This window comes from Psilocybe cubensis, chromosome 12, assembly GCF_017499595.1.
Source record: "Psilocybe cubensis strain MGC-MH-2018 chromosome 12, whole genome shotgun sequence".
NCBI lineage: Eukaryota > Fungi > Basidiomycota > Agaricomycetes > Agaricales > Agrocybaceae > Psilocybe > Psilocybe cubensis.
The window spans coordinates 611,993-624,504 of record NC_063010.1 but is presented as its reverse complement, the minus strand read 5'-3'; the positions used below and the strand labels follow the sequence as shown (position 1 = coordinate 624,504).

Here is a 12,512-nt window from a genome sequence, read left to right as displayed (position 1 = left end):
TTTCACAACGACAACGCCAAACACAATGCATATATTTTAAATGACCTAAGAACGGACTTCTTGCTGAAATATTCTGTTAATCATCTCGCATTTTTCCATGCTTTTAAACAATAATAGTTTTTGTACAGACGTTTGTGATGTAAAAGATGGTTTCATAAGTTACACATGAGCACCTCGGCCACCAATGCAGAGATGTTTCCCGAACGGATGAAACGGGCCGCATTTCAGATCAGCATCAGGGGTAGGAATCGATGACCATATCATTCTGAACATTCCCGTCACAGCACCACTGGCGAACTGATTAACATACCGAAGATTTATATCTGAGCTTCAACTGAATAACTCAATGGTTCGATCACTAGTTTCGAAAGTAAACAGCAATACAAGCTCATACATCAAATAGGCAGAATCTAACTCCTCAAAACCCGATGTTAATTCATTGCCACAAGAAACGATAGATTTCGCTCGAAGAATATTTGATGCTTGCCGGAATGGAGACACAGAATTGGTTTTGGCTGCTATAGACGCAGGCCTTCCTGCAAACCTTACCAATGACAAGGGTTTCGTTTATTCTCCTAAATGACAAGACAAACAGGGACTGACAGAAGCTCTGTAGGTAACACGCTTTTGATGTTGGCAGCATATGCAGGGCACACAGAGCTTGCCAAAGGATTATTGGACAGAGGTGGGGATCCGAACAGAACGAATGATCTTGGTCAATCCATTGTGGCGGGAGCGGTGTTCAAAGGCCATGATGAGATCGTACGTGCGCTGGTTGCAAAGGGGGCGGATTCGAGGCAGGGCACACCAAATGCAATACAAGCGGCTCAAATGTTTAGGAGGACGGATTTGATGGAATTGCTGGGTGCTCGCGATGAAGACCTGGTGAAGATTCCAACACCGCCTCCTGCTGCAGATTTTACACCGGATAAGTAACAACGTTCGACCGCCTAACATGTGGTAATGTCGCTCCCCTTTGATTTCTCGTTGTGATATCAGAAACTAAAATTTACCCTTTAGATGCTGTTTTGCTCTCTCTTTTGATTTTATGACATGTCAAAGCTACTCAGGAAGATTCTGATTAGTCGAATAAGTTCAAAATCTTTATCCATATTTATTGACGTTTCCCATCGATGTATTAACCGGCTCCCTGGTGCTGTAGCCTTCATATCGAGTCACACTGATCGTATTTTTTCCAGCCTCTAATTCAGAGCTCCCATCATCGTTCAGTGCGATGAGAAAGATATCTTGATGCACGGAATTCGCTCGAACTTTACTGGGAAGTTTATGTCTGGACCCTGGCAATTCGAGAATCTGACCAGCGCTACTGCGAACTCCAGACTCCAGGGTCCTAATAACCCACTGGCTTTCTATAACTAGATCTGTTGTAAATTTGTATCATACAATTTTATTCTCTGATCTGAGGGTCAATTTAACTTCTGGTACAAGTAAAATTCGAAATACAAGTGTTAGGATGCAAATTCCGCCTAGAAGCAAGAGGAAGGCAGCCAACAGCGGCAGGGTAGGAGGTCTGGTCGCGGATATGAGGATTGCCGATTAGCCGGCACGCCCATGGCTCCAGTCTCTCAACAAATACCCCGCCAATCTCAGCCAAGAAATCGCCCTGTTATCACTAGTATCTTTGTTTTCAAGGTCCTCTTCCCTTTCAAAAATCTTAAAGGGAAAAACCTAGTTCGACGATATACTAATTTCGTGGCGTTTAGCGCCTTCTTGTGACTCCAGGAATAGTGCTATAATTTTTGTGCGTATCACACGAACATATCCCTCTTAGCTCAGTGGTAGAGCGCGTCACTAGTAGATTACCTTTCAGTAGTCTATGACGAGGTCAGTCGTTCAAGTCGGCTAGAGGGAATAAATTTTGTCTTTTTATCACTTTATTCTTCAAATAACAAAATTTTGACCATTTGTTCTGGCCTTGGAGATATAGATTTACTTGCTGTAACTAGGCGCAACACAATCAAACGTGCTTTTCTAGAGGTTAAATTAATTTCCCTACAGCCATTAGATTGACCGTTTTATCTCATATATGCTAATGTATTACATATTATCCAATCGTTTGGGATATAGCTACCAGGCAACCCATGTTCTAATTCAATTTTCCTGCCGAGTAATGCGCTACATGCATTACTGACGCGCTGGTTTAGTTAAGTTGTGGTCAGGATTCAGGAATAGCGGTTTAAAAATTCTTGGAATAACAAAGTAGGTCCAACGATCGATACTAGCCAGGAATCGTATGCCTACAGGGTTGAAGTAACCACTGACCTCTGGATACTAGCCTGGGCATTGAGGGGAGGAGACTACCATCATAAGATACAGTGAATGTAGATATATAAGTCTACCTCATCTGCTCCAATTAATTAAGGAATCCATCGAAAGAGCTGTAATTCTGTCGATTTCCCTGTTATCCGCGCAGCTCATTGATAAACGTCCAGGCGGAGACTGAGCGGACCTACCCCAACACAAACAGACAAATTACGACCGGAGACAACGCTCTGCAGCGGCGATGGAGCTGTGTTAACTATATCTTATGAAGCCTCCATTCGTATGTTTTGACGGATGGTGTATGGAACCGCCTTGCGCTCTACTTCCTTGCTATTGAACGCTCCTGCAGGACGACTAGTTGCTCTACGGACTCATCCGCCGTCTGCTCACGTCGTCGACACTTCCTGAGACCATGGCTCATGTTCTTTCGTCGAGTCTTTCCCTGGAAGAGATCTGGGACAATCAATCATTTTCCGGTACCCGTTTTTTACTAGAACTGTCCTGATTACTGGCTGACGCCCCATCAGGTATACTAGCTCTGAATGCGTGCGTGGTATTTGGGATTGTACTTTGGGATTTGTGAGCGCCCGAAGCTTATTTTTCAGTCTAACGAACGTTAAAACACCCGTAGCATCCAGCTACTGCCGGAGGAACGAAGCCTATATGAAGTCAGGAGGAGAAGGGAGTGGCGAGTACCAGGCCCTTGGGCGTATGTCTGTATCGCAAATTCAGATAGTTTATGGCTAACGTTCCCTCTCATTGCCCAGATTCGTTATCCTGAGATACTCGGCGTTACTATCTACACTATCTGGAGTCATATATTCGACAATCCAAATACATCACTGCCAGTTGGTGGTATCATTTAGTCAAGGAGCAAGTGTTATTTGTACCGGCGCCATGGGAATCATTTTTTGCGCCCGGGTAGGATCCTTGTGGGATTACAAACGAATCCCGCTTTACATGGCACTGGGATCATGCGTCCTAATGATTGCAGCATGGGTATGGGTGTCGACGGTGCTTTTCTTACAATGTTCTCGCAAACTTACTCCATTTTGATCAGGTATGTGTTGCGGTTCCCTTCAAGGCAACGGCTGGACCTGCGCTACCTTTTGGAGGGAATTGTAAATTTGGGCGCTTAGCAGATTGGACACCCGTCAGCTACGCCGCGTCCGCAGCATTTAATTGCATAATTTTTGGCCTTTTTGTAATCAGAGTCACGACGAAGACAACGGTGGTCGCAACAAACACTGGATTTACTCTGATCAACAGAGCTTGTATATTATATCTTTTCTGCGGCACCGTTGCGAGCATTGTGGTTCTCACCATCTATTCCATAAACTGGTCAACCGAGTTGGTGAGGCGCGCCACGATGCCGTATTCCATCCTTTTCATGGCCACAATGGGATCTCGGGTATTCTTGAATCTGCAACTTCACAACCATACGCTAACACGAGTCGCCGAGTCTAATCACTTCACGGCGCCTAGCTGGTCTCGGCGTAGCGAGTCAGAAAAGGCGCTGACAGCTCAGGTGACCACATCATCATCTCGCACGTACGATGCCCCTTTCAACTCGCCCACCGCCATGTCTGCTACCAGAGGTCTTGATGTCATGAACGCTGATGTTCGCTCGCTCAACTCGCGGTCCGACGCATATACTATCCGCACAGCGTTGACGGTACCAGAGACTCCTGCCACCATGACCAGCTTTGGCGGATCTACAAATTATACAGAGTCGTCTTATGGAATGCCTCTGTCAACTGACTCAACATACAGATCTTTATCGGCGATTCCCAGAAGCCATGCAAGGGTTGGGGGAGGGAGTATGAGATCCTATTCATCCTCGTCGACGCGTCAGACAGACGCCACCTCGCCGAAATCCCCGAGGAGTACGCGCACAGGTAGTGTCAAATCTTACGCTACCACTTCGACCAGCGGCCAAGGCACCCCCAAATCCCCACGAAGAGTAAAGGTGCCCAGATACTCAGCGGAAATTTCATCTTCACAGGCTACTGCTGCAACACGGACCATAACCACAACACTGCCCACGGAGAATTTGAAGTCCACTTGGCACGGCGTCTAAATTTTAACTTGTTCTCTTTATTTTCCTCTAACCGAGTGGACATTTTGACTTATTTTATTATTGGCTTGACGTCCCTGTATACTTCATCTTCGTTTTTGTGTTACACCTCATTTTCACCTTTCGTCCGTCCTTCAATCGGCAGGAGGATTCCGATATCTTTACATTTTCAGTATATGATTTGTACGGTGTCATGCATTATTTACGAATGTTAACGCTACCAACGTCCAATTAATGAAGTTTCAAATTAATTAACTTGCCAAGTGTACAGTGTTGAATCAGAGCCAAGTACAATTCTGTCTGTACATTATTTCTCATTGGGGGTGCGTCGCGCCTAGTAGTGCGTAGCGTAGATTATGTAGGTAGTGTGTTTGGGGTATGGAGAGATTGACGGCCAATAGGATGGCCGTTTTGTCTCCAGGGCGTAGATAACCGATGGAAGTGCGCCGGATGACCCCTTCGGTGCGCTTCTAAGGGTTTCTACTCTACCTACATTGTCTGGCTACTAATTGTAATCAGTAATATCTTGATGTACAGTGTTAAGGGAAAACAAAAGGTTGAATTTGGTGAAAATAGGTGTGAATTATGACATTACTGTAAGTTTGATTGGTAGTATTTAACATGGCGAGGGTGGGTGGGTTCGAGAAGAGTTTGTGTATTATGGGTATGCAGAGGATGTCTGAATGTAACTTGGGTGAGATGAGGGGGTAGTGTCGTAGTGTAAGGTGAGAAGTAGGAATGTAATGTAAGTTAGTACACGTGACGGCGTCTCCTGCCTAGGAGAAGGCGTACCCGCGAGCGGGTACTTCCACATTCTCTCACTTTAAGAGACGAGACAAATTTTAATTCAGCAAAGGACTAGATACATAATACATAAAGAGTTATACATCTGACACAACCGAAACTACGAGCGGTTCAAATTGTAGACTTTCTTGCCCACAATGAGCATACGGACTTTGGGACAAGCATCAGTAAGCGCTGATACAAGCCATTCTATCGTCTTTTCGTCCATATGCTGCTGCTGTCGTGGATTGGCTTCCATATGGCACGTAAATTCAATGCATTCGAGATTCGGGAACAAAAGGTTAATCCACACACACAACGGAGGTGCTTTCTGCTCTTTTTCGAGGCTGCGTAGCGCTGACTCACTCGGCGCATCAATGCGATAGAGGAATAGATGGGTAATGTGCACAAATGCGATTAGAGGGATGTTACTGTTGGAATTGTTGTTGCCGTTCTGCATCAAGGTGTCGATGTCGGCTTCAGAGAGGGTTTCCCATACGACGCGACGAAATTCCTGTCTCGTGTTCAGTGCGTTTATGTATTGGCTCACCGGCCCAAAATCTGTGAATTCCATTTGCGCGTCGAGAGCGTACACAATGGGTAGCGACCGTGTTTGTAAAACCATGCGTTGCAGCAGCGCGTTGACGACGAGGCTTGATTTAATGTAACTCGGAGGATGAATGAGACGGCTGGATGGATATACTGCGAGGTTTGTAAGACGCGGTAGAACGAGCGCCGTACCACCCTTGGTCATCGCTGGTTGATAATCGAGTAACAGAGACACCAGTTCCACAGGGGCATGCAATGTTTCCAAATGGAGGAACGCAGGAAGACTTGCAGCGGGCGATGTTAGAAAGGGTGCTCTCGCTTTGTACGGCCTTGCATCATTTAACCTGGAGCGGAAAGAGCGGTCCACGGTTAGGCGTCGCAAGTTGGGCAAGTGGCTGATAAATAAGAGTAGGTTGTCCACATCTATCTCGGGGCAGTTTTTATAAAACGCCAATTCTGTAAGCTTGTCGGCGACCGCGTCTACTATGAATGGTAATATCGTTGCCCAAGTATCCTTTGAAAATGTAATGTAAGCAAAGGAGATTGATGTTAGCAATGGATGTGTTCGGAGGAGTGATAACGTCCAGTTGGTGAACGGCGGCAGCAGAAGAGTCGGGGAATGGATCGCAAGGTGTGTGATGCAATTGAACCTTTGACCAAGGGAAGCTAGAAGGGGAGATTCGACCTTTTCGGTAGGAGCATTTTCCCATTTCTCCTCGTAAAGCGGTCTTTTAAACTCCCATTGGAGTTGAATATCTCCTGTGGATGGAGATTGCCCGTCCCTTCGGAACACATTCTGCGAGACGAATGACCAGGCGCGCTTGAGTCGGTTTGTAGACTGGAAAGTAAATGGGGGAGAGATGGTTGGATCATACTGGACCGTTAACGACTTGCATCCTCGCAAAACGAGCAGGTTAAGCAAATATCCAAATGCATTGGCCCACCTCTTAGTTTCCGTGATGGGGGTGTTTACCATTGATCGAGCATGAGTGACGAAATATGGGTCCCACATGAGGTAAATCTCGGCGTTGCCGACATTTTTCAACCTCTGTATAAATCGTGACACCCGATTGACGGCGTCGGGAAGGTGGAAGGCATCCTGTCTTGTATTTCGAAAGGTCTTGCTGTCTGGATCCTGGAAAAAACATTTAAAGTTTTCGATCGAGGAGAGAGATGTGAGGGTGCTCAATCCAGACAAGGCATCGGGTTGGTAGGTTATAGCCTTACGGTTGGGATCCCATTCAATGACAAAAATTGATGTCTCGTGCGCTGGGTCCATGACACCATGGTTAGACAAAAATAAAGGCATGGCAATGGCATGAAGACGTCGCGAAAGAAATGACACATTAAACAGGTCTTTGGAGGAGAGTACATCGTCGATGGAGAGTATATGTAGCACCAGCTCGTTTGGAAGGTCCAAAATAGTTGTGGTTATTCCATGTTGCTGCGCCGGTGGGTGTAAAGGGGAAGACATATCTGAAGACTGTAGTTTATTCGTGTCCAAGAAAAACGCCTATTGCTTCAGTCTTCTGAATTTACTGATACACACGATTGGAACATACCGGTATAATGCCAAATTTATTTTATAGACCTTTCGTGGTTCTGTGAGAGTTTGCTAGTAAGCTAGAGCCAACCTTGTGCCTTTTATGGTTGTAGTATGAGCAAGATAAGCGCAGAATCTGGTCGGATATGAATCAGCAGTGCAGTGGCTTTCTCCAGTAGGCTGTGCTGCTAGTGAGTATTGAAGCCTGATCCCGTCATAATCGCAGCACACTTCCTCGTCAAATATCCCAACCGTTGCCGCCCAGTTCTGAATCAACGAGTTGATATTGAGATATGCTGAGCGTCAGATGGATTTTTCAAGCTGATTGGGGCTGCTTGAGACACAAGAAAGAAAGACCATGAGATGAGAATGAGAGTGCAAACCAGAGGCCCACCGTGAGGACCTTTGGCGGGCCAACAGGCTACTTTAGTACCCGAACAACGTTATGATTGCCATGTTTATCTTTCCTTTCAGCCTTCGATAGCTCAGTTGGAAGAGCGTGAGACTGTAATTGATACTAAGTTACCTACACGTGCCTATCACGTGATCTCGAGGCCATCGGTTCGATCCCGATTCGAAGGATTGTTTTTATATCCATATATGTATGCGAAGCCAAATGTCGCATGCTATTGACTTTTCGCGAAAAAGTTTACCAAAAAATTATCCGCTGACATTTAGCTCTGACAGCGAGAGTGATGAGTATCAATTTTTGATTCAGAAGGAAATTTATCGACAGCGCATCCCTCTACATATAATGCACTCCACGAATCATCCTTGTCCTTCCTCAGAACCGTAAGCATTACTCTTGTGCTTGGGCAAAAAGTTCCAGGACTCTGGAGCGGGTCCCAAGAACATTTCCGATATTTTTACCCAGTCGTTGCTATCAGGACTGGCGAGTAGAGTTTCTATTACAGAGGAGATGTTATACTTTAGCAGAAGCCAGGTAAAGTTAGAGGTGCTTACCCAGATCACTTCGCCCTCGGAAAGCTGGTGCTCGATCGTTGATCCTGCCCGGAAGATGCTCCAGAATACCGATGGGTACGTATCGGTATTGGAAGGAAAGGGCTTCACATAGATACCGTCTAGTCGCATTGACACCAGTAGTATCTGATCCAAAGTGGCTAATAAGATGGTAATAAATGTCAGTAACAAACGTAGAACAACCAAGGTGTTACTCACTTTAACCCATACTCTGCGTACTACAAATAAATATTGACATCAGTTCTACGTATTAAGACAAAAGGATGCATAGGACATACTTTTCGAACAAGGTCCAACCTCTCTCGCGCGCTGATGTCCCACTCCCTGTGCTCTTTGACCTCAGTGAAGATCCACGGCTTGATCAACGCTCCTCGGGCGATCATAACCCCATCCACACCCGTTTTCTCGACATTGGACCAATAATCTTGTGACGAGAAGCAGTCGCCTCCTCCGAATATGGGTACAGGAGGTACTAGCGATCATTTAATCCGTTAGTATAGATTCTTAAGAAATCATCAACACGTACAATCTTCGTCTTGCTCTCGGGCTCTCACAGCATCCACGCATTGTTTAATGTAGTCCCAGTCAGCAAGTCTCGTATACCGCTGCTGCCTCGTCCGTCCATGTAACTTTATCAAGCATATAAGCAAGAACCAAAATACATATAGTAAGAACACGTACCGTAATACAGCCTACATTCCATTCAGCAGCAAGCCGGGGCATGGTTTTATGTGCCGTGTTCTTCCCATCCTTCACGCCCGTTCTGAGCTTCACAGTCACGGGTATCTCTCCCAGCGCCTTGTTCATTCCAATGAGAATCTTGCCTAACTTTCCAACAGTATCCAACACTTTGTTGCAGATATCAGTCAAAAATCGAAAGCGTCAAAGGATTACAAGTGAGATGGACCTACATGCAGACCCGCTACCCTGTTTGAATACCAAATCGATGGGACATCCGCAATTGACATCTACAAAGTCGATGTTTCCCGCACATTCCTTCGCCAGGACCTCGGCTGCAGGAACGAGGTTGGCAGGTTTGTTTCCTGCGACCTGTACACCAAAGATTCGTTCTGATGGGTGTCGGCGGACGAGCGACCATTCTTCTTTGGACCCAGAGAGGAAGGATGTTGCGAGTCCCACTAAACAAACGATGGCGTTAGCTCATTGATCTAAGCAACACATAACGACGATGGAGGCATACTCTCTCCACAAGTGATATCGGCACCGAAATCTACACATAGCCTGCGGAATGGCTACAAAACATTGCATAACAACCTTTAGCCTTGTTCCATCCAAGTCCAAGGGATGACCCACCAAATTGCCAACAGTAGTTAGAGGCGCCAAATCTACAGGGAGACTTTTGTGAAACAAACCCTTGATTGTGGCATCAAAGGCACTTACAAGTCTTTCCTTTCCAGTGCAACCTCTTCTTCTCCGAGAAGCGAATTCTGGCATCTGGTGAATCTACTTGGCTCGACAAAGGTAGAGTATCCCCAGTGCGCTTTGCCACCAACTCCGTTTGTACTGGTTCAGGAGCGGACACGGGCGCAGCTCCAGGTTCGGCCTCAGGAACAGGAACTGGTTTGGGTGCAGTTGAGGTTTCCATGCTCGTGTTCGAGTCAATGGGGGGTACAACGCCAGACGCAGGCACTGGTACCGGAGCAGTCATCTCGACATCCTCCATATCTTGTTCAGGTTCTCCAATGATTACTGAATTGGAATCTGGGACAGGTTTTGATTTGGGATTTTGCTCGTTGTTCTCTAGGGCCAGTTGGCGAAGGTAAGCATCTGAGATTGGAAGTGGGTACTACTCGGGATAAAGAAATCAGATGCTTTCGTACACAATGAATAGGTCGAGGACAACGCACTTTTCGCGAGCGCAGCGCCTTTTGCACGTCAGTTTCAACAAAGTTAAGCTCCTTTGCGGTCACCGCTGCCTGCGCTTTTTTGTCTTCGTCCGTGACCAGAGAAAGCTCTCCCGACTCCTCCGAGATGCGGATATGACCTCCAAGGAATCGACATTTAAACCCGTATCTGTCTGCCATCAGTGAACAGTTATATCGCAAAATATTTTGGACATACCCGCATTCTCCAGTCTCTGCAAAGATTGGGCATACGGTGTTTAGGTCCAGTGAAGGGTACGCAGGATGTATTTTCCGCAACGATCCGGCATCAGGAGCGTATGGTGGTTCTTCTGAGAAACCAGATGTTTCTGGGATGCGAAGGTCTGGAGGTTTGGCTGCGAGGTATGATGTGATGTCATGGGTATTCCGGCAACTGTAAGTTCAAAATACGTCTGTAAGTTTTCCAATATATGCGTTAGAAAATCATGTATAATTCATTGGTTTGCCTCTATGCACAATCAATGGCGCATGGAGGCCACCACAAAGGAAGTCCAAAATCAAAAAGACGAAAATACTCAACTCGGCCCCAAATTCACAGACCGACCCATTGGCAACCTTCCAGCACAATGTAAGCTCATCCTTCACTTTCCCAAATTTGCGGGCCTTGTTCTGACCCTGGCGCGCCTTCTTCTGCTCTTTCGTCATCTTTCCTCCTCGTATCGGTCCCCGTGTATCGGGTGTGCCATCTCGTGCGTCGTGACGTTGTCCACGGTCCCCAGTCGTGTTTCCTTCAGCTGCGTCGTCATCCGCAACAAACTGCGGTGTTTTAGATATCAGGTATCTATATTATACCGTTTATATCAGTCGATGGAAGGCAGAAACTCGCCGGAAACGAAAACTTCATTATTCGGTTCCAGCTATATACTCAATTTGACGCACTCTGCTTTTACTGGTGCCGTTCCTGCGGGGTACAGATTGGGAGTCGTTGTTGGCGTAGACACCTGGACAGAGGTTTCCATAGTCATGGTTTCGGCCTGCATGAAGCACAACCTACTCTGCGTGTGATATGTTTAACAACAAGTCAAACGAAAGATCGACAGGTTCGCAAGTCAGTGGAATCTTATCGGCTAATGGGTCATGTGATCGACGCGCTGAAAATTTAGACCGAAAATAGGGGCAACAATGACGCGCTTGAACTCATGTACCGTAGGCTTCCGTATCGTGTTATCAGTAAGTAGTGTCTTCCTCAAATGGCTTATCACGTTCACACTCTTCATTATTGGGTTATACACTGTTTGAATTATATTAAACCACTTCTAATGGTCTACAACATTGTGCTCTGAAGCTAAATCCCAGTACAATCAATGGTACATTTAGCAAGCTATTGAAAGACAATCAGTAAATGTATCAAGAAATATATCTGAGCAGCGACGTACCTTGCTCGAAGTACCAGATCTGGTTATCGGCTTTCCAGCTTCCCCAGATCTCAATAGGGTTTCCAGGAGTAGGGTTTCCGTTGTCGGACAAGTCGAGGTCCTTGTTGGTGTTGGGGACCTTGACGCTATTACAGGATTAACAAGTAAGTCTCTGTCCATTGTCACAAATAATGAGGGTCCTACCGAAGGCCATTGCAGTCCTCGCTGTCTTGAGTGATTTGCCAAGTGAAAGGCTCATCGGATCCAACGACAGATCCTCCGTTCTTGATGCCGCAGCCAAGGCTGAGGTACTTGCCAGTTCCAACGTTCTTCAGGTTCCAGCCACCGTTGACTTCAATGACCTCCCACTATAGATTCAAAATAAACACGTCAGAATGGTAGAATCCCAAACCCAGAAAATAATGCAAACGAACCTGCTGGTTCTCTCCATTGTGGCGTTCCCATCCGATGACTAGGAATTCGACGTCAGAATGCAAACATAACTGGGAGCAACAAAGCGACTGTGAGACGACGTACCACTGCGGCCATCAGTACCAGAGAGATCGACGACGGTCTTTCCCTTCTTGTTGACGAGGACATAGCGGTTTCCGCTCTGGACGTTGGCAGGCATGTTTGTGGATGTGGTGTGTTGGGTTAATGTGATGTGTGATGCGATGAAAGAAATCCGCTCCAACCTGCCCAGGCTTTATACTCACAGATGGCCCCTGATTTCACCGCCAGAAGCATGGCCCGCCCAAGAGATTTCGAGGAAGAGGGGGAGAGTACGATGGAGCGGGAGCTATTCGTATACGTCACCACACCCCTAAATCGCCAAGGGCAGCATAATTGGATACAAACTCTTCCAGACCTTTCCAACCTACGCACCTGTATTGCGTCCTGAATTCGTCCTGAAGATTCGTAAAACAGAGAACAGGGACCGCACACAATTTGCTGTTGTTGTAAAACTGGACACAAGTATTCAGAACTCCCAGGAGTCAGGGAGTATTCGCGCTATGCACACCAAATACCCTCCTGTC

General features: G+C 46.4%; 5 protein-coding genes and 2 non-coding genes across 7 annotated transcripts; 4 read left to right on the top strand and 3 right to left on the bottom strand.

Annotated features, from left to right (window-relative positions):
* Positions 1-165: 165 nt before the first annotated feature.
* On the top strand, positions 166-936 carry JR316_0012199 (Putative ankyrin repeat protein; the record flags this gene model as incomplete). The annotated part of the gene is made up of 3 exons (XM_047897827.1): positions 166-241; positions 408-560; positions 617-936. The coding sequence occupies 3 exons, from the start codon at positions 166-168 to the stop codon at positions 934-936; spliced, it is 549 nt and encodes a 182-aa protein (XP_047742716.1).
* An 846-nt stretch (positions 937-1,782) lies between these two features.
* JR316_0012198 lies at positions 1,783-1,873 on the top strand. The gene has a single exon. It is a non-coding gene; the product is annotated as a tRNA-Thr (tRNA).
* Positions 1,874-2,695: 822 nt separating this feature from the next.
* On the top strand, positions 2,696-4,363 carry JR316_0012197 (uncharacterized protein; the record flags this gene model as incomplete). Its single annotated transcript, XM_047897826.1, has 5 exons — positions 2,696-2,759; positions 2,811-2,862; positions 2,915-2,992; positions 3,051-3,282; positions 3,344-4,363. The coding sequence occupies 5 exons, from the start codon at positions 2,696-2,698 to the stop codon at positions 4,361-4,363; spliced, it is 1,446 nt and encodes a 481-aa protein (XP_047742715.1).
* A 901-nt stretch (positions 4,364-5,264) lies between these two features.
* Positions 5,265-7,166, bottom strand: JR316_0012196 (uncharacterized protein; the record flags this gene model as incomplete). The annotated part of the gene is made up of 1 exon (XM_047897825.1): positions 5,265-7,166. The coding sequence occupies one exon, from the start codon at positions 7,164-7,166 to the stop codon at positions 5,265-5,267; it is 1,902 nt and encodes a 633-aa protein (XP_047742714.1).
* A 543-nt stretch (positions 7,167-7,709) lies between these two features.
* JR316_0012195 lies at positions 7,710-7,817 on the top strand. The gene has a single exon. It is a non-coding gene; the product is annotated as a tRNA-Tyr (tRNA).
* Positions 7,818-8,003: 186 nt separating this feature from the next.
* On the bottom strand, positions 8,004-11,337 carry JR316_0012194 (tRNA-dihydrouridine synthase 3; the record flags this gene model as incomplete). Its single annotated transcript, XM_047897824.1, has 15 exons — positions 8,004-8,140; positions 8,199-8,356; positions 8,415-8,434; positions 8,495-8,688; positions 8,743-8,845; positions 8,898-9,064; positions 9,128-9,355; positions 9,418-9,469; positions 9,531-9,562; positions 9,618-10,023; positions 10,085-10,250; positions 10,299-10,493; positions 10,641-10,901; positions 11,000-11,115; positions 11,266-11,337. The coding sequence occupies 15 exons, from the start codon at positions 11,335-11,337 to the stop codon at positions 8,004-8,006; spliced, it is 2,307 nt and encodes a 768-aa protein (XP_047742713.1).
* A 39-nt stretch (positions 11,338-11,376) lies between these two features.
* JR316_0012193 (uncharacterized protein) lies at positions 11,377-12,106 on the bottom strand (the record flags this gene model as incomplete). Its single annotated transcript, XM_047897823.1, has 5 exons — positions 11,377-11,405; positions 11,497-11,621; positions 11,680-11,843; positions 11,910-11,947; positions 12,013-12,106. The coding sequence occupies 5 exons, from the start codon at positions 12,104-12,106 to the stop codon at positions 11,377-11,379; spliced, it is 450 nt and encodes a 149-aa protein (XP_047742712.1).
* Positions 12,107-12,512: the final 406 nt, after the last annotated feature.